The sequence below is a fragment of the Corvus cornix genome, chromosome 5 (assembly GCF_000738735.6).
Source record: "Corvus cornix cornix isolate S_Up_H32 chromosome 5, ASM73873v5, whole genome shotgun sequence".
NCBI lineage: Eukaryota > Metazoa > Chordata > Aves > Passeriformes > Corvidae > Corvus > Corvus cornix.
The window spans coordinates 36,126,940-36,145,417 of record NC_046335.1 but is presented as its reverse complement, the minus strand read 5'-3'; the positions used below and the strand labels follow the sequence as shown (position 1 = coordinate 36,145,417).

General features: G+C 40.0%; 1 protein-coding gene across 2 annotated transcripts in view; it reads right to left on the bottom strand.

Moving 5' to 3' along the window:
- The window catches only part of RBM25 (RNA binding motif protein 25), a 33,678-nt gene extending 15,732 nt beyond the window's left edge, over positions 1-17,946 (bottom strand). For both annotated transcript variants that reach the window (XM_039552345.1, XM_039552347.1), the window contains exons 1-7: positions 17,832-17,946; positions 11,039-11,159; positions 7,277-7,326; positions 5,657-5,827; positions 5,294-5,351; positions 3,970-4,130; positions 1,166-1,348 (exon numbers count right to left, since the gene is read on the bottom strand). In XM_039552345.1, coding sequence (XP_039408279.1) covers positions 1,166-1,348; positions 3,970-4,130; positions 5,294-5,351; positions 5,657-5,827; positions 7,277-7,326; positions 11,039-11,144 — 729 coding nt within the window. In that variant the 5' untranslated portion in view covers positions 11,145-11,159; positions 17,832-17,946. The remainder of the gene's footprint in view (positions 1-1,165; positions 1,349-3,969; positions 4,131-5,293; positions 5,352-5,656; positions 5,828-7,276; positions 7,327-11,038; positions 11,160-17,831) is intronic.
- Positions 17,947-18,478: the final 532 nt, after the last annotated feature.

Genomic DNA, 18,478 nt, shown 5'->3' with positions numbered 1-18,478 from the left:
AAATACAGCTGACAGCATTAGACAGTGACTCATTTTCAAATTGTCATTGAAGAAAACATCTTCTCCCAAAGGGAGGGAGAGGAAAGAAAAACAAATTCTCAGCTCAGCACTTTTATACCTCAGGTCGGCCATGACTAACAATGTTGTGGTAAGATAGACTTGCTCCCTGAGGGAGATGTTTCTTGCACCACACAAACTCCATAAGCATTTGAAACTGCATCATTGCCTTGGAACAGGTACTTTGCAGAAGACTTAAGTAGGTAAAAATCTTGGTCAAACAATTTTCCAATCTCTTTCATATAAGGTGCAGAATGGTAGGTGGGAAAGCCTTTTTTCCCATGGTTAGAAACTTCGCTGGAAAAGCTAAGCCTGAGTTTGCTTATCCTTGTTCCCCCTTCTCCATTTTGTTTTAGTCCATAAAAAGGTCATTCACAGAAGCAGGTCTAAACCAGAACATTCATTCCTACTTAATGTGGGTTTTTTTGCATTGCACAAGATAGGAAAGCTGGCTGACCAAATCCAGCCAAATTGAGACGTGTATAAAAGTGATTTTGTACGGCAGGAAGATTACAATATGCCTTTCATCCCTGAAGGATCCCTTCAAGGACATTCACAACTAATGAAGTGCTTCCACATATGGGTAGACAGCTGCAACCAGTTGGATCAAGGCACACTACAAGAATTCATACTACAAGCAGAGAGAATTTTGTCAAAAACTACCGAATTCGTGGCATTACAATAGTGCCCTGGCACCTTTCACTGGAAGTGGATGTTATGCAGGAACTCTTTACAGTTGTTTTTTAAGTTCTTATCTGAAAAACCCTACATGCACATACAGATTAAACTGCACTAAATTCAGTATTTCCACCTTCAGAGGGATGAAAGGTCGATTCACAGTCCTGCCCAGATTCAAACCTGTTGTTCCAAGAAGTTTAGGTGCTTAAATGCCTAAACCATCCTGAAGGGATGGTGTCTATAACTGACTAGCTTTCAGCTCAAAAAAAAAAAAAAAAAAAAAAAAAGGAAACTGCTGCTGACATCAATGCTTGTTGATTTGTTTTCTCATCAGAAGTTTAGGTTTAAAGTATTTGCACAAGGTTTGGCCATTATATAAAGGTGAGTTGAAGAAAAAAAAATCTGTTTTGTCCAAAATCAAAACACATACGTCCTCCTTCTTTTCCTTTTTCTTCTTCCTGGGGTGAGAGTCAGATTCCTGGGAGGGGGCATTGAGCTCGCTGGAATATTCTCGTATTAAGACTTCAATGGCCCCTTTAATTATCTGATCTCTTCTCTTCGTTTCCTCATCCAGTGCTTCATCATCATCATTTGTTGTCTCTGGTCTGGAGTTCTACGGAAAAATGGCAAAGTAACAGGACTCAACAAATTGAGAATAATAATGGCTTTATCAGAAGTTCACCTTTCATTATCACATTCATGCCCCTACAGTATTTACTATAAAAAAACAAAACCCCAAACAAAAAAAAAGATTAACAAACCCATACAAAAGAAAACAACTCACCACATGAAAACCAAACCACCTACAAGTAATTATCAATTGCATTATATTAGTCAGATCTTTTCGCACTGGCAATACCACAGTTTACTGCACAGTTTTATGGAATGGCTGCAGAGAGCAAGTATAGGATTGCATAATAACATAATAAAACAGAACAGAAAAACAGTGATTAAGGCACTAGACAGGAAAAGAGAGCGCACCCACACGCTCCCAGAAAGGCAATCACTATAGTGCAGCTCTTGGTCAAAAGTTTTGTGTTCTATGTTCCAGAACTTCAAGTCACTTCAACAGCAGTTCCTCAAAGCCTTCTAAAGTGCCATGCAATATAAATGCCTACCTAAAATTTCCAAGCTGCAACTTCAAATGGGAGAACTATATTAAAGAAACATCATTAGGGAAAACATTCCTTGCACGACAAACTTTTTTATACTTTTAATTATTGTTGATCAAGTACTTCGCAGTTCCTCATCTTTTTGCCCCTTTCAACCTTGTAGGGAGGAAAAGGAACACAAAGAAGTACCTTTCACTAAATATAACATGAAAGGGTAGAATGATGATCTGCACACTGAGCAAGGTAGCCCACCTCTTGATCCCCTGAATCTTTTAGAAAAATGGAATCTCACCTGAGAATCCAGCTGGGTATCCCGTCAAGCGGTAAGTTGGTGGGTGGAGTGAGGGGGAGGGAAGGGTCTGATGGAGCAGCAGCTAAGAATGAGGGGGAAGGGAGGATTCAGTTGGAGCTGAAGAAGCTGCCAGGCCAAGGAGGAGCAGGCTGAAAAGAGCTAGAAGGTAGTGACAGGGGGTGGAATTGAAGAGATCCAGGGAGAAGTGATCAGGGAGAGGAGCTAATTAGATGAAGGTTTGCTTGGTGTGTCTCTATATGAAATTGTGTTGTAGTATACATGTTTGATTTCTTAATTGAAAATATTCACAAAAATTTGCAACTTTTGGATCCAAGTGGCACCAGCACATCAATGATGGCATGAAAGGAGTCACAAGCAGTTTGATTACAATGCACTTCGTCAATACTCCTCAGCAATTCACATCCTTTCTCTGCACCACAACAACAAAAAAAAAAAAAGAGCAAAAACCCTACCAAATCCAGCAAAACCCAACAAAAAACATGGAGTTAATCTCATTCTACAGTTCAAGAGAATGGGCTCATACAGTTGCCTTCACCTAAGCCACAAACAGTACCCGCTGCTCTATTACAATCAATCCCCTCAGACTGACCGTAACTCACAGGGGCTCACAGAAAACAAAATTCCTGAGAGATGTACAAGAACTCCAGAAATACTTTAAGCTTGTTTATAACATCAGCTGTGAAGTACAGTATCACAGGTGACGCCAACATGAAACAAGGAAGTACAGAATGAAAAGGCAGTCAAATCAAGCCCTTACCTAGGCAAGGAGCTGGTACAGTACTCCACTCAAACATCGCAAAGTAAAGCAGTAAAGCACTCTGTTTTACTAAGCCATTGCATTTAATCCCATGCACGGGGTATGCAAAGACATGTCAAGTACTTCATGTCATCATTATGCCTCTACTTCTGGTTACGTAAAATGAAATAGAAGTATCTGTGTTTCCACTATAGTCTACATACATTTAAGAAAATTCCAAACTGGAATTTTAAAAATTTACCTGCTACAGTGTGATTAGCATTTTTAGTTTTCTGAACAAGAGCTCTTCTCACTTTGACTTTACAGAAAAAAATTTTAAGTGATATATTAAGGCACATGAAAAACTTTAGGAGTTAGAGACAAAGCCCAACTTGATTGGGGTTGAAATACACTATTTCAGCAAAGAAACAGACACAATCAATTTCAATGCAAACTTGTCAATTAAGTATCTTTGAATCTCAACAAGAATCCAACATACCAAATTATCTGCAATTATACCAGAACAGATCCTTAGCTTTAGAAAGGAATAATACAAAACTAATTTTCCGATCTATTAAATATCTGGAAGCTGCCCACTGCCTGATAACTGTCTCTTCTACTGAATCATCTACTTCTTTCCTTTTCATTGATTTGTTCCAGAAGATCATCAGTGGAGGGGAAAGAAACCTCAATTCCTTTCAGACAGCCAATTTACAGACTGACAGAGTAACTTCTTCTAGGGTTTAAGTACTTTCAAGAGTTTCTAAACAAAAATGATGCAAGAGAATCAAAATACATAGCACCTATTACTATATTTTATAATGAATTACAGAATTGATTCTAGAGATGTAGTTGTAGCTTGCAGATAAATTCAAACACTACGGAATTAAAAGCTTACACTTCTCTGCCTTTCAACATATCTTCAGACTCATTAATGTGATTCTGACAAAATCCTAAAAGGAATTAAAGACACAGAAAGGAGTAGAAACTGAGACATGCTCACAGTCTGATCTAGCAAGTACATTACACTGACATCCTACCAAAAGGATGCAAATCACACATTATATACATACCCCATTAGATGCCTTTTTCTTTGCTTTCCATTCATCTAGCTGAGCCTTTGTCTTTGCATCAACTTTGACCAGCAGCTTCTTCTCTCCAATCTGGAGGTCATGGAGTAGTCTCAGTGCTCGTAGTGTGGAATCTGGTTCTTTGTACTCACAAAATCCAAAGGCTGAAACGGATGATTGAAATGAGAAGTAAAATCATTAAAGCTCTTCAGGTAATTACTTTTTGAATCAATTAACTTACTTTGAATCAATAACCTTGGAACATAGGCACTTATTTTTTTAAAAGCCAGGAGTACATATCATAGAAACTCAAAAGTTCACTCACTGAACTCATCTTTGATATAATTAACAGTCCAGTAAATCAGATGGAACCAGTACACACATTGTAATGTCCCATCCCTGGAAACTTTCACAGTCAGGTTAGATGAGGCTCTGAGCAACCTGATGTAGTTGAAGATGTTCCTGCTCTTTAAAGGGGGTTGGACTAGATGAACTTAAAAAGGTCCCTTCCAACTGAAACAATTCTATGACTATGTTTGTAAAGCTTTTGACATATCTGTCTTAACTAAGAAATGTAGTCTATATGATGACATCTCAGGTGGATTTGCAATTGTCTGACAGCCAAGGGGGCATCAATCAACAGCTCATTGTTAACCTAGAGGGAAGGGTATTTCAAACCAGGGTCTTCAAAACAGTTACATGAAGTTTTAAACGAGAAAAACATTTTATGACAGCAAAATAAAAATGTGTGATACATAAAAAAGCTGAAGGAACTAAATTACATCCTTAAAAAGAAAAAAAAACCCCACAAGCCTGGCAAGATATGAAAACACAACAAAAAAACAGTAACCAAAACTGTTTCCTGCAATCACTGGAGAAGGGTCACAAAAAATGAATCATTTCAACTTGACAATAAGGAAGGTAAATTTTACATCAGGAAAACCTCCTTCATAGAGAAGGACAACACATATTATTGGAAGTGACTTGTAACAGTGTTAGAACAGTATCTTCCTTTGGGGACTAAGTCCAAACCAGTGAACCTTTCTCAGGAATAGTCTATAAAATCATTCCGTTTCAGAAAAGAAAGGTAAGCAAACCTAGAGCTCCCAAGACATTTTTCATTTAAACTTTTTCAATTTTATTATTTTATTCCGTCTCAATTCCAGAAAATGCTAGCCCTTTACTAGAAAGTATTTAGCAGCTATCATATTACAGTATCTTAAAATACAAAATGATTAAGAATAGCAATGTGTCAAGATATTAAAACAGATGCCAGGTAATAAAAACAAGAGTATGTCTAGAGATTTTGAAAAGCATGAACAGTTACCTTGAAGTTTTCCAGATGCCCCTTGCACTCTCTTCCAACTCAAAACCAATCCACATTTCTGCAATTCAGAGAAATATCATTAATTTTCATTTTATATTCAAAACATTACAAAAACTTAACCACTTTTTGCAGATTATCAAATTAAGAAAGGGTAAACACTACTAAGAATAAAATAGGTCTATATATTCACAGGCATCTATAGTGTAAAAAAGCTGTACTCTTCACGTACTGAATTCAGGCATAGTGGGCTGCTATTCCAGTGAGTGGGAATAGTTCTGCTTTTAGTTTCAATACACTGCTTGTGGGTCATTACTTTATTCATCAGCCAGGGATGAAATTTAACAAGCAGTCTGCTGTACTTACTGCTAGAAGCTGCCGTATGAGCATGTCTGAGGCCTTCTCCGAAATGTTGCCTACAAAAACAGTTGTAGTGGGACCACAGTTTTCATCATTTTCTTTGTTCTTTAAGCCAGGATGGTCTTTTCTGACTCCCAAATGTTTTCCAACCATAGACACTGTGGTAGGAACTAACACCTATAAAGAGAAGGAGAAGTTTGAAAACCAAACCAATCCAATGCTTTATTTTCATTTAAATACGTAAGACAAAAGACTTAGGGATGCACATTTATTTCAAATTTGAATTTTCATACAAACCTTAGTTAGGCTTGTGGAGTAAGACACCAATAAGCAGTTCAGGCTTTAATACTTGCTACAACACAAAAAAAATGGCCATTTTCTGGCAAAGGAAGATAACAAGAGGTGTAACTGAACACAACCACTGGAAGACTCAAGGTGAGCATCCAGTAACGTTAGGTATTATTTCTCCTACAAATAACTAGTTTGCAACATTTGAGTCGTTGGAAGTTGAATTACCTTACCTAACAGTGTAAAAACCAAGCTGTGAATAGAAAAGTAACTCTGTCTCAAAGGCTTCAACAGACACATGATCTTAAAGCTTCCACGCAGTGAATAAACAGTACTGCTTTACGTAATCAACACACAACCCAAAGCCTCTTTAGGTTAAGGAGCAAGTATCTGCAAATTAACTGTACAAAGATAGGCATGATCATCTGCTCCACTTTGCTGCACTTCTTTCACCTAAGATTTAACAGTCCTTATGCACAGTCTCTCTTCTCAGAACACCTTTCTAGAAGTGTCACTTACTAAAAACTATTTTAAAATACTTAATTTGAATGAATAAATACATGAATAATAAATATGTTTCAGTATATTTGTCTTAAACACACTGGTTACCATGAACCTCCTTTAGGAGATAATACAAGCTATCCAAAAATTCTGTATTTTGGGGAGATTTCACTTCTGCATAATCACACAATTGGTAATTCACCTTTAAGTCAAGAAGTAACCTTTATATTTTAAGGCACACTTTTATTGACCCCAAAATCATAAACTTCCCTTCCAACTAGAAATTAGTAAGATAGACAAAGAAACTTTTCATTTGCTCTTCCATAGATGGATATTACATGCAACTATTCCTTTTCCTGCATCATGTAGACAGCAAGCTTATCTGTAAGCCTGTCAAAGCATGTGTTTTTGGACAACCCAGCAGTGCTGCATGATAGCCTTATAAACCTGGATGAGGTAATGCCTCCACAGTACTATGTCAGGGCTACAAACTCCAGAGCAAAAGACCTGGAATCTCCCTGATCTAACTGTACTGCACAGGAAAAGCACAAATGATCCAAAGGCAAAGCTCAAACCACTGTATTTGAGAGAAGTATGTCTTCTTGTAAGAACAATAATTGCTTCACCTCTGCAGCTGGTAGCTCCAGACATTACTTCAAATTTTGTCTAGGTCAGAAATTAGCATAACATTTGCATTATAGTTGCACTTAAAATTAAGCATTTTCTTTCATAGTAGAATTCTGAGGGAATAGAGCAAAACAATAACACTGTTGACATCTACTACATTTTACTCTCCATTTTATTTGGCTATAATCTCATCCCTACTGTAATACTTACAGTTGGAGCAGGAGCCATAATGCCCATTGGTACAGGAATCATAGGGGTCCCTGAGAAAGACAACACATTAATATTAGTCTGCCCTGTTGAGAACTGATGAATACAAATGAAATGATTGCAGACATGATTTTCAAACTAGACAGCAATTTTGGTCAAATAAGAATTTCACAGTAATGATAACCAGTTAATTCCTTAAGCATCCAAACAAAGCCTAAGTACACTAACATACCATAGGCATCCTGGTCACTTTCTCCTATTTCCATCTCAACTTTGTCACAAACAAATCTATTTTCAGACCATATTCAAGCCACAATATTGTTCTAGAAGACAGTGGTGTGATGAATGAGGCAGGGAATTCCTGAGAGCAAAGGCAGCTGATGTCCTACAGATGATCTCGTTCCCAGCTTACACAATTCCCACAGCACAATCGTTTCTGCATGTGGCTTAGGGATGAGGTCCTGTAGAGCATGGTACCAGGCTTCATGCCCCTATTTATGGAACAGCTTAATAAAGGCAGCATAAAAAACCTCTATCGAGAAGCTACTGAATACTTCACTTGGGAGTCTCCAACACCTAATTTAGAACAATATTTAATTTAAATCATAATCATTAATTAATAAGAAATAATAATAATTTACATTAATATTTAATCAGATTAAACCATGTGATACCTCTTTTACACTACCAAATTCACTGGCAGCTTTAAGTACTATCATGAGCCAATATTTGATCATAAGAAGGGCTCTTTGTCTTCCCTTGCCAGCTGCTAGAGGTTAAATACATTACGTGAAGGGATTTCATCAAAACTACTGGTTGGTCAGCAGACACACTGAGACTTGAGAATAACGAAGTCAGTCTCACGTTCTTCAGAGGGATCCTACATCTCCTTTTCTTTTCATTCTACAAAAAACTTCCATCATTTTTCCCTCTCAATCGTCTCCTTCTCCATCTCTCTTACTGCTGTATTCCTAAAATACTAAACAAACTTCTGCAATCTACTGTTCCTGGACTTGTTCCCCCACACTCTCTAGTGTTTAGTCCTAAAAACATTTCTCCTCAGACACCCTCTCCAGTTTTTTACTCATCCACTCTGGTTTTGCTTTATTTATGTTATTTTTTATTTTCTCCAGCGCTCAATCTTCTTCCTCAGTCCCTTCATATTAAGGTCATACTACCTCTTGTCCCTCCAGGCCATTCAGACAATCAAGTGTATTGCTCTCCCATGTTTTCAGTTTTAATACACCATGGCATCCCAAAGACTGTAGCAACTACTCCCTGACAAGACTCCAGTTGTACAGCCCTATAATTATTATAATTATCACAGTGGTTTTTAAAGTTACAACTCAGTAAACACACTTGTGTTATCATGGATAATTCTATGAAACTATCTGCCCAACGTTCAGCAGAAGCCACAAAAATCCACTGAAATATTGGGCATCATCAGGAAACATAATGACCACAGGCATCATTTAGCTGCTACACAAAAGCTTAGTGCACCTTCACTTTTGACTACAGCCTACAGACATGGTCTCTGCAACGCAAGACCGCCCAGCCTCAGAGAATAGCCTCAGAGAATAATGACTTCACTGGTGAAGCAGCTGCTTTATGAGGAAAGGCTGTACATTCTGAGACTCTTCAAGTGTGGAGGTTTGCAAGGCATGGAACATGGCTGAGGTGTACAAAACCACAAAACACAACTTGCCCAACTCCCACATCAGAACTGGGGCAGGAGGGGGACACTGAGTAGGCAATGAGTTTAAAGGCAGATTTAAGAGTAAGAAAGCAGCACTTTCCACAGCAGTTAATGAACTGCTCAAATTTGGTCTAAGAGGTGACAGTGGAGATGGACAATATCAATCAAGAGCCAAAAAATACCAAACGTTCATGACAGGTCCAGAAAAAGATAAAGAACAAACGAAAGATCATACTCCAAAATCCCTAACACTACAGGTATATGAGGCAACAGACTCAGAAAGCAGACAGGGATACATGCCCATCCTACATACCGCCTTCTAGTCCCACTGCCCACACAATGCATCAGCCTATATGGACTGCAGGTCTGACCTACTACAGCATTTCTGGCATGCAAAATGAAGATTTTTACATCTCAGTGGTATCCAATAATCTTTAGAGATTTATCAGAATCACCTCCTTATCAAATCTTCCACACTAATATTGGGAAATACTAGAACTTCCTGTTTTTAACAACTGTATTTTTAAGCAAAACAAAACACCTTTCCTAACTTCATTATTATGCAAACAAACTACTCCAGCTGAAACATTTCAAAAAATTACAGGCTGAGGTAACTAAGACGTGAAATTTTGACCAAACAGTTAGCTAAAGATAAAACTGTAAGGCACTAAAATTGTGATCTTACATATGGACTAAGTTCAGAGCAGACTTTCATAAAATCTCTGTAGCATTTTCAGCTCTACTGATGTGCTTATGCTAAGAAGCAAGATCCATATACTCTACACGTCAAAATGTTCTCTGCACAGGTAAGCAAATCATGTTTCTCTTGGGTAGAGAAAAATTTTATTCTCACCTAAGACCAGGCTTCTCCACTCTACATACCCTTCAGATTCCTAATACTAAAATGAGACTATTTAAACACAGCAAGAGAACAAAAAGATCTTTGTCACACATACTAAGAAGCAACATGTTCAGAGCAGAAAATTGTATCAGGCATTTAAAAATCTATTTCAGAAAGTTATTTTTTTAAGTATTTGGTGTTTTACACACTAGGATTCATAAACTGGAGCTAGGAAAGATAAAAGGTATGATTTTACAATTCAACCTGACATTTTTGATGGCAGGATACTACCTAAACAAGAACTCTGCCTTTAGCAGGAAATAGCTAACATCTCATGGTTCTCAGGAAAAAATGTTTAGAAAAATTAATGCAAGTAAAGATTAGCCTGATAAATGATATGCAGAAATCTTTTTGTAGTTCAGCCATCTGTTTTTTGAATGCCTCTATTGTCTACAAAACACTCCTGCACAACACAGTTTAAGACAATACAGACAGGAATTATTTTCTGCAGCCCTTGTGATGAATTCTAAAGAGGTAATTCTCTGATGTATTCCCCTCTCTCACTTGCTCTATGGTCTCCTGCCTCCAGTCATCATTACGTATACTCGCAATGTACAGAAAGAAAGTTGTTCCACACCAACAAGTTAAAATCTCAACTCAAAAGCAGAGGCTGATCTTACAGATCAACAAAGAAAAAAGGTAGGAATAGTTCTGGGAAGATTAGAAGGAATGATAAAGGTAACTGTAAGTTTGCAAGATGTGTGGAGGAAAGAACATAAGAAGCAAAATAAAAGAAAGTGGGACATAAAAAATGCAGAAAAACAATGCAAGAAGTTGGACCTTCTCTGAAAGTTACTCCTCTATTTTCACATTACACATACTCAGCATACCCAAGGGTTTCCAAAGGCTATTACAATGGATTACTGTCAAAACAGTGGCTTTGGAACACCTAATATTAACAGAAATCACCACTTAGCTTCAGTCTTGAATCAAGGCTCAAGAAAAGTCCAGTATTTCATTTCTAGTCAAAAGTAAACAGCTTTTGGTAGACCAAAAGGAGCTTGCTCACATGACATGATCTGTGGGAAAACTAGAAACTCAACTGCAATGTACACAAATCAGAGTTACTGAGATACATTATTTACAAAAGTTCCTGGCTTCTAAAGGAATTCAGAATAATATAAAGAAATTAATTTCTACAACACTTCCATATATTACAATAACTTACCAGGAGGTACAGGTGGAGGAAAACCAGGAAACTGTGGAGGTGGGATCCCAGGGGGAAGTGTTGGGATTCCCATAGGAGGGCGATTCAAATGAGGTGGAAAAGACATTCTTGCAGTCGCAGTCTGTCAAAAAGACAGAAAAGGAAACTTGTACTAGTCAGTTCTCAAATGTGAATTACAAAAGCAGTAAAGTGGTAAGTGTCCATAATGATTTTAAATATTTATATGGACATTCAACTACAAACTACAACTATTTTTCAACTTCTCTTTCCCCCAGCTATTCATTAAGTTACAGATGTAGTAGAAGTCTTCTTTCTCAATTAAAAACAGCACTTCTAAGGAAGTGTTTCAGAATGAAGTGAAAAACAAAGCTATATCTGACTCCTCATACCAATAAATAGCATTGAACAGTTTGCACAGTTTCTTTAAAATAAAGCTATGTTTGCAGTATACAAAAGCAAAAGTAATCTTGTAATACAATTTCAATAAAGCAAGTAGTTCTGTTGTACAAGAAATGATCACACACAACACAACTGTAGAACAAGACGCCAGGAAGAACTGGGCCATTGCACTGCTCAGCACTAACAGGAGTTGTATTTAAGATGACATTGGGGACATCCTCAAATTCCAGCAGAGAGAGAGTTAAAAGCTTGAAAGAGGGTTCTGTGATCTATTTTTAACATACCAGTCCACCAATCTCCTAGAGCACAACTTGGACATTAGCCCATGAGCTGAGTGTCAACATGCCCCCATGGAGAGTAAAGATCATTTCAAACACCATTTTCTATTCAGATTGTTATTATTTTATATGCATATTACTGACCCTGAAACAGACACCACCCAGTCATAAAGCACTCAATATCACCCTTAATACAACTAAGGCATGCATTCTTGCTTCCAATATTATTTCAGTAACCTTACACAGTCAAGTCTTCACAGAAGGTTGGCCCTCAGTTCTAAAAAACCCCAAACTGCTCACAATATTACTGCCGAGCATGTACGTACATTCACACTGCAGTGAGGAAGCATTGGAGAAGTTCAAACACAGTGGATCATGTGGATATGAATCACAGAGACACAGTATCACAAGTGAGAGGAACCCAGTTAGCTGCTGGCAGAAACGTTTGAGTTTCTCATTGGACTGTACAGGCTGCCTTACAACCTCCAGCATCAGATCCGCACTGCAACTGCTTTCCTAACAGGCAGCTAGGAGTCAAAATTGAAGCAAGGCTGTCTCGAGAAACAGAGTTATGGTAAGCAAAATTCTGATACATACAACAGAACTGTAGATTATAATGTGCTTTCTTCAAGCCAGGAACACAATGGCACTGAACCCACAAAGAACAGAAATCAAGTTTTGCTGAAGAGAGATGTGCCTCCCAGATTTCCTCAAGAGCAAGCCACTAATGATAGTCTTAAACACTAGAACTAAAAGATACCATCAGTACTCTACCATAATAGTAGGTACATCTGAAAGATCTAAAAAATTATAGTAACAGAATCACACAGAAAAAACTTTTGTTCCCTCACACTCTGGAAACAGCTATAAGAGATCAACGTATATAATGGACTGGAAAGGATTAAAGAGAAACCCAAATGTACCTGGTAATACCTTCTAACATCAGAACTTATTTATTCTGGTCTAAGAACACATATATAACCCTATCACATAATTCATTCAAGGAAACATTTACAACTACATCAATTACACAAGGTATGTGATGAGGGCATTCATTAATTGGCCCCAAAGGGCATTTATCAGTATCTCGCCAGGCAAAACAATGAATACTCCTGTGACACAAGGTCTAAGATGGCAGAAGAAACAAGAGAACAAATGCAAACATTTTTTCCACAGTTCAGAAAGTTTTAATGCAATATAATAAACATAAAACTTCCCCTCCCTTTTAGAATTCATATGCCTAAGAACACATTTCCTTTCTGTAATTCCTGAATTTTTAAAACTGTATAGGCAAAGAAAAGCAGCAAAGATGTACACCATTTTCTTTTTTAAAAAGTTGCTTATTGTCTCTTCAGACTACGTGCACATCAGCTGATATTCATCTAGAATCCGGAACTTGTATGGTATGGAAGGGAACAGAACTCCCTTATCTGCCTTGGTATCACTACTTGAAACTTTCACATGAAAAAAAAACCAAACCAAACAAAACAAAAAACAAAAAACAAAAAAACAACAAACCAACAGAAAAAGCCCAAAATTAAGATCTTTAAGGCTCTCGGTTCTTATCTATATTACAAGATCGTAAAACAAATGGATAAAATTCAAAACTCTTTTGGGGCAGATGGTACAAACAATAAGCTACTGCATCTGAAATGGTTCTAAACAGGCTATGACAGTTACACCATCAGAGGTCCACAAGATGTTAAGGCATGGTCAGTAAAACATAAAAGAACAATTGGGGAAGTAATTTTTCAGGCTGCCTGTAGGTGCAATCCCGTCTCTCACTCTGATAAGCACTTTATCTGAGCCACCATTTTGGAGATGCCAACAAAAAAGGCCTCAGAACTAAGAGGTGCAACAGTTCTTTAAATTAAAAGATGCTAAAACATACCATACCCAGTGGATGTTACATATGCACAGAGAAGCAATTGTTTGGTTGGGTATTTTTTATAATTTAAATTTAAAAAGCAAAAATTTAGCAGTCCACAAAGTAACTGTTACTGCATAAAAGGAAAAAGGCAGTAAGAAGAGAACAAACTTAGTCTTTCAGTGTTCCGGGCAGATGATGTGAAACACTGTTATACATAGGGCTTCTACAGTTCATTTCAAAGCACTCCATTCTTTCTCCCCTCACGCCCCCAATATTTGTACAATTACTTGCACAGCAGCTAGAAAGCTGCCCTCTTACTGACTTAATTCTTACATGGGTCCATCCTAGCAACTCTGCTGCCTGTGGCATTTAAGATCAAAACTACAACTAAGGCCTTGGTCTCTTTCTCGCTACTCTGTGTAACTACTGATGTGAAACCAGCAGAGAGAACAGTTTAATTCTGTTCCATTATGAAAGCTGTGAGGATCAACAGATACCAGGAATGAAACTGCTCACTGGAGAAGTGAGAGATCTGGACAAGGGAGGAAGATGCATCCAAGATGCTACAATGAAGGGAACTGCCTAACACATTCTTTTCTGTCAGGAGCTAGAGAACACACCGGAAATCTAGATACTCTTCCAACAGTAAAAGGGGCTCTGCATCAAATTTCTAAGCAACTACAAATGTAAGTTTAGGTATGAAAAGTTAGGAGATGCTAAGCTGGATCTATGTAGAACACACTTGTAGACATCTCAGGAACAGCACCTTGAACTTCTCTGCACACTGTCCTCCTATCCTGCCAGTACAGTTCAGTGATCAGTTTCTGATACATTTACTGTGGTGTCAGTAATATGTATGGTGATGTTCCAACTCCCCCGATTTATTCAAAAGTCTAAGTAAGAAAGTAAACAGTTCTGACATATTTTTAAAGCCTCAGCTGACTTGTGGAAGTATTACCTCTAGTGAAAATGAATGTAAGCAGCATTCTTGACAGCTGCAGTTTAACTAGCAGCAGCTCTTTAAGCAGAAGTTTAATCTCTGTGAATGTTACAGTGGTCACAAAAATACAGGAGAAAGAAAAGCAGTGATCAGCTGGCCTGATGCCACTCAAAATACTGAAATAGTGACATCTTTAACCCCCAAAATGATGCATTTATGTCAGGTCTCAGACTAAAGTGCAGTCATTTTAGACTGTGTCTGTGCCAGCAAGCAATACAATAGGAACAAGTCTGTTAAACAAAACTAATGAGACCCTCATGTCTGCCCCACTAAACCAAATACCAGTTTGTAGGTAAGAGCGCATTTTTCAATATATTTTCATCCAAAAGGAATCCAGCTTATCCACTGGAATAGCGCAAACCAACAGGAAATAAATTTCCCAAGTGATGACGACAGTCAGACTTCCTTCAAGAGCGCACCCTTGATCCAAGTTAACACAGTAACATAGGTGCACACTTTATTAGCCTTGAGCCATTTCTCCAAGCTGCAGATTAATTGTATGATGGATGGCAAAACGTCTAAGTTTATGCAGACCCAGCTCAAAACCAGCCTGAGCTACTAACTAAGGCAAGCGCTACATAAACACGGCTATAATATTCCAGGTTCAACTTTGGCCCAGAAGGAGCTCAGCTGTTTTCTACACTGCACTTCTGACTTAAGTCCTGGTGGAACCAAGCAACATGCAGAGCCATCTGCACCGATCTTCTGAAACTTGGAGAGAGTACAGGGATATCTGTATGGTTCTAAGGTTTGGTAAAATCCATTGAGACTCATTAATCCTGTCATGGTGCGATCCCTGCTGGGATGGAGCTTTGTCTACCAGGAGCACGCTGGCTCTGATTTAGAACTAAGCAAATGTAGAGAGATGGCCTTAGACACTTGATTCCAGCCCTGAGATGACACAGAACTCACAACTACTACGAAACAAGGGTCACCATCACCCAGACATTGCTGCCCTGCTCTTTATCATCTCTGACTCCTAAAAGTCCCAATAAGGACTGAGATTGTACTGTCCTGGCTGCAGTGTACTGTCCGTTAATGCTGTAATTTCTTTTTAAATCATAGTACTCTTTTAACCTTCTGTTTTACTAACCCCATTTTTTTAAATAAAGGGGTGAAGGGATATATCGTAAGTAGAATGTAAGTGTAATAAAAATTGCTGGTAACTGATGAGTTTTAAACTGACAATTCCATCATCTACTCAGGGCAGCGTCATAATTCTACCAGTGTCACAGGATTAATATCCTTAGTATCTCTGCTTACATACCAGACATTTTATTTAAAAACCTGCAAAGCATCATAACCATTTCTAAAACAGTGACGTTCCTTATGAAGCAAACAGTTACAATACTTACTACTGTTACACTAAACAAAGTTAAAACTTACTGCAAAACCCCTCAAGTCTTAATGCACAAACAAACTTCATGTGTTTTAAGAATACATATGTGAAGTGTCATAGGAACAGTGACAGTACGGCTGATCTAGTTTGATTTGATTTTATCTGATTTTAACTTCCCTTCAATATTTTCCCAAAACAGTTGTTTTGCACCACAAAAAGTCTGTACCCTTAGTCTAGAGTAAGCTGCACAAAACAGCTGTGCAGGCTGAAGAAAATATATGCGGCAAACCTGTGTGTTAAAGTCAGTACTATCACACAGGCTTGTGCATTGGTCTCTACATGATGTGTGGATATTTAAGCCAAAAACAACCTCCTAGTTTGTCACCCAACAAAGGTGCTGTTTATATTACTTCTTGTCATCCAAAAAAGCTCCCTAAAAGAAAAATCTTCTATTCCAAGCCAACTGGTCTCCCCAGTGAAAATGACCACTTTCTCAGACCTCTACAGTTTTCTCCAAAATGGCCTGCAAGCTAAGCAAGGTTTAAATGTTAAACACAACCAACATGGGGAGAGATAAAAAATATTACAGATTTTCTAAGTATATATATTTCTGAACAAAATGACTAGTATTTGCTCTAGCTTGTTTTTCAGAGGTGATCTAGAAAGCATTTAGTAACTGCTGTGGAATAGTTGCATCCCACACTGTTATTATGAAGCAACACAAAAAGCAACGTGTTTATCCAAACCAAAGCCTCAGTCCAAAACCCCTTTAAGTAGGGCTCTGTTAAGCGTGTCATCAGAACCTTAAGATATTTGATTTAATTCCTAATTCTGTACCTCTGCACTCATATAAAGCCCCAGTTAGTGAAATAAGTGACTCTCCATTCTAACTTTATTGACTCCTCCCAAAACAGAAACATGGCTGTGGCATTACAACACTTATGTGAATGGGCACTTGGAGGCAGAGATGCAGAGAAACGCAAAGCACCCTGTACAACGCCACTCCTTTAGAGGGGAAGTAAGAAACTGTCCTATTCTTCCATCTAATTTGCTCTGGGCCCTCTCCGTAAATGCTGATACATTACCTGAAACAATGCTTTCCTGCCACACACAGAAAAACAGACTAAAATGCCGGGTGGGTGTATTTTAGTCTGAATGGACTAAGGAAATATAAAACGTTTGAGATTTCACTTTCTGTAAGGCCGTTTAAGAGCCACTAAAAAAAAACCAAAAAACGTTAGTTGTGTTCAAGATATTCCCTGTGTTTAAACAAAAAACTCTCCTTCAGCCAGACAAAGGTCTTTTTCTACAACGGAAAAAGACATCATGAGAAAAACACGCAGTGTGCACTCACAACGGCTACTGACAGGGATGAATCACTCCTGATTCTTCTACGTACGACCTGCTAACACGTGTTTTAAGATGACCACCCCAATCCACACTAAGAACAATAACTTCCCTGTCGCAATACATCGCGTTTCCTAGCGTAATCGCTTTCCCCGACATGGAAAAGTAAAAATCCCACCCGCAGTCCGAGGCGGCTCGGCCCGGGGAGCAGCGTGGGGCGCCAGCAAAGCTTCGCGCAGGTTCTCGTCCCGGGCGTGAGACCGGCTCCCCTCGCTTCCCGCGGGGCCGCTCCCGTCCCTCACGCCGGGGTCGGCGGAATGGACTTCCAGGCGCCCCAGCGGGAGAGGAAGCGAACAGACCTCACGAGCACCGCCCCGAGGCCGCTCGCCCGCTCCACGCCCCGTCCAGGCCCGAACCACCTCCCCAGCGAGCGCCCGCCGCGGCCCAGTGGTCTCGGCCCGGCCCTGGCCGTGCCTCCGCCCAGCGGGCGGCCGAGGCGCCACCGCCGCGTGCCCTCCCTCCCTGCCTCCCTCTTCCCCCCGCAGCCCCTCGATTCTCACCCCTTGGCCGCGCAGCGGGGCGGGGGATGGCGCGGGGGAAGCGCTGGGCCGGCTGAGGCCCCGCTAGGCCGCGAACACGCCGCGCCGCGCCGCTGCCGCCGCGCCGCGCGGGGTCATGTGACCCGCCCCTTCCGCCAGCGGCCCGGCGTGCACCGCGCCACGCCACCACAGAGGCGGCCGTGCCAGAGCGCCCCCAGGCAGTAACGCGGGCGACCATAGAGCGGCGGCGGGTAGAAGGGCGGGGTGAACGAAAGGGCATGCGCGCTGCCGCCATCGTTGGTGCGGGCCGGCGGCGCGGAGCCGGCACCCGGCCCGGAGCTGCGCCATGTTGAGGTCAAGCGCCGCCGCTCGGTGCTGGGGCGGCTGGAGGCCCTGGAAAGCCTCTGGAAAGGCTTCGGCTGTGGGTGCCACGGAGCCTGGCCCGTCTGTCAGCCGTCATGGCCCCCTCAGCCAGACAGGCCAGGCTGAGCTGCGACCCGCCCGTGACAGTGGTCGGGCTGTACAGAATCCCCTCCCTCGACCTGCTGCTCACGTTGCTTGGGATGTAGCCCAGGATACAACTGGCTTTCATGGAAGGTTTTATCTACTGTAAAAGACCTAAGGATTCACACACCAAAAGGAGCGAACATTAGTGTCTTAAGCAGCTG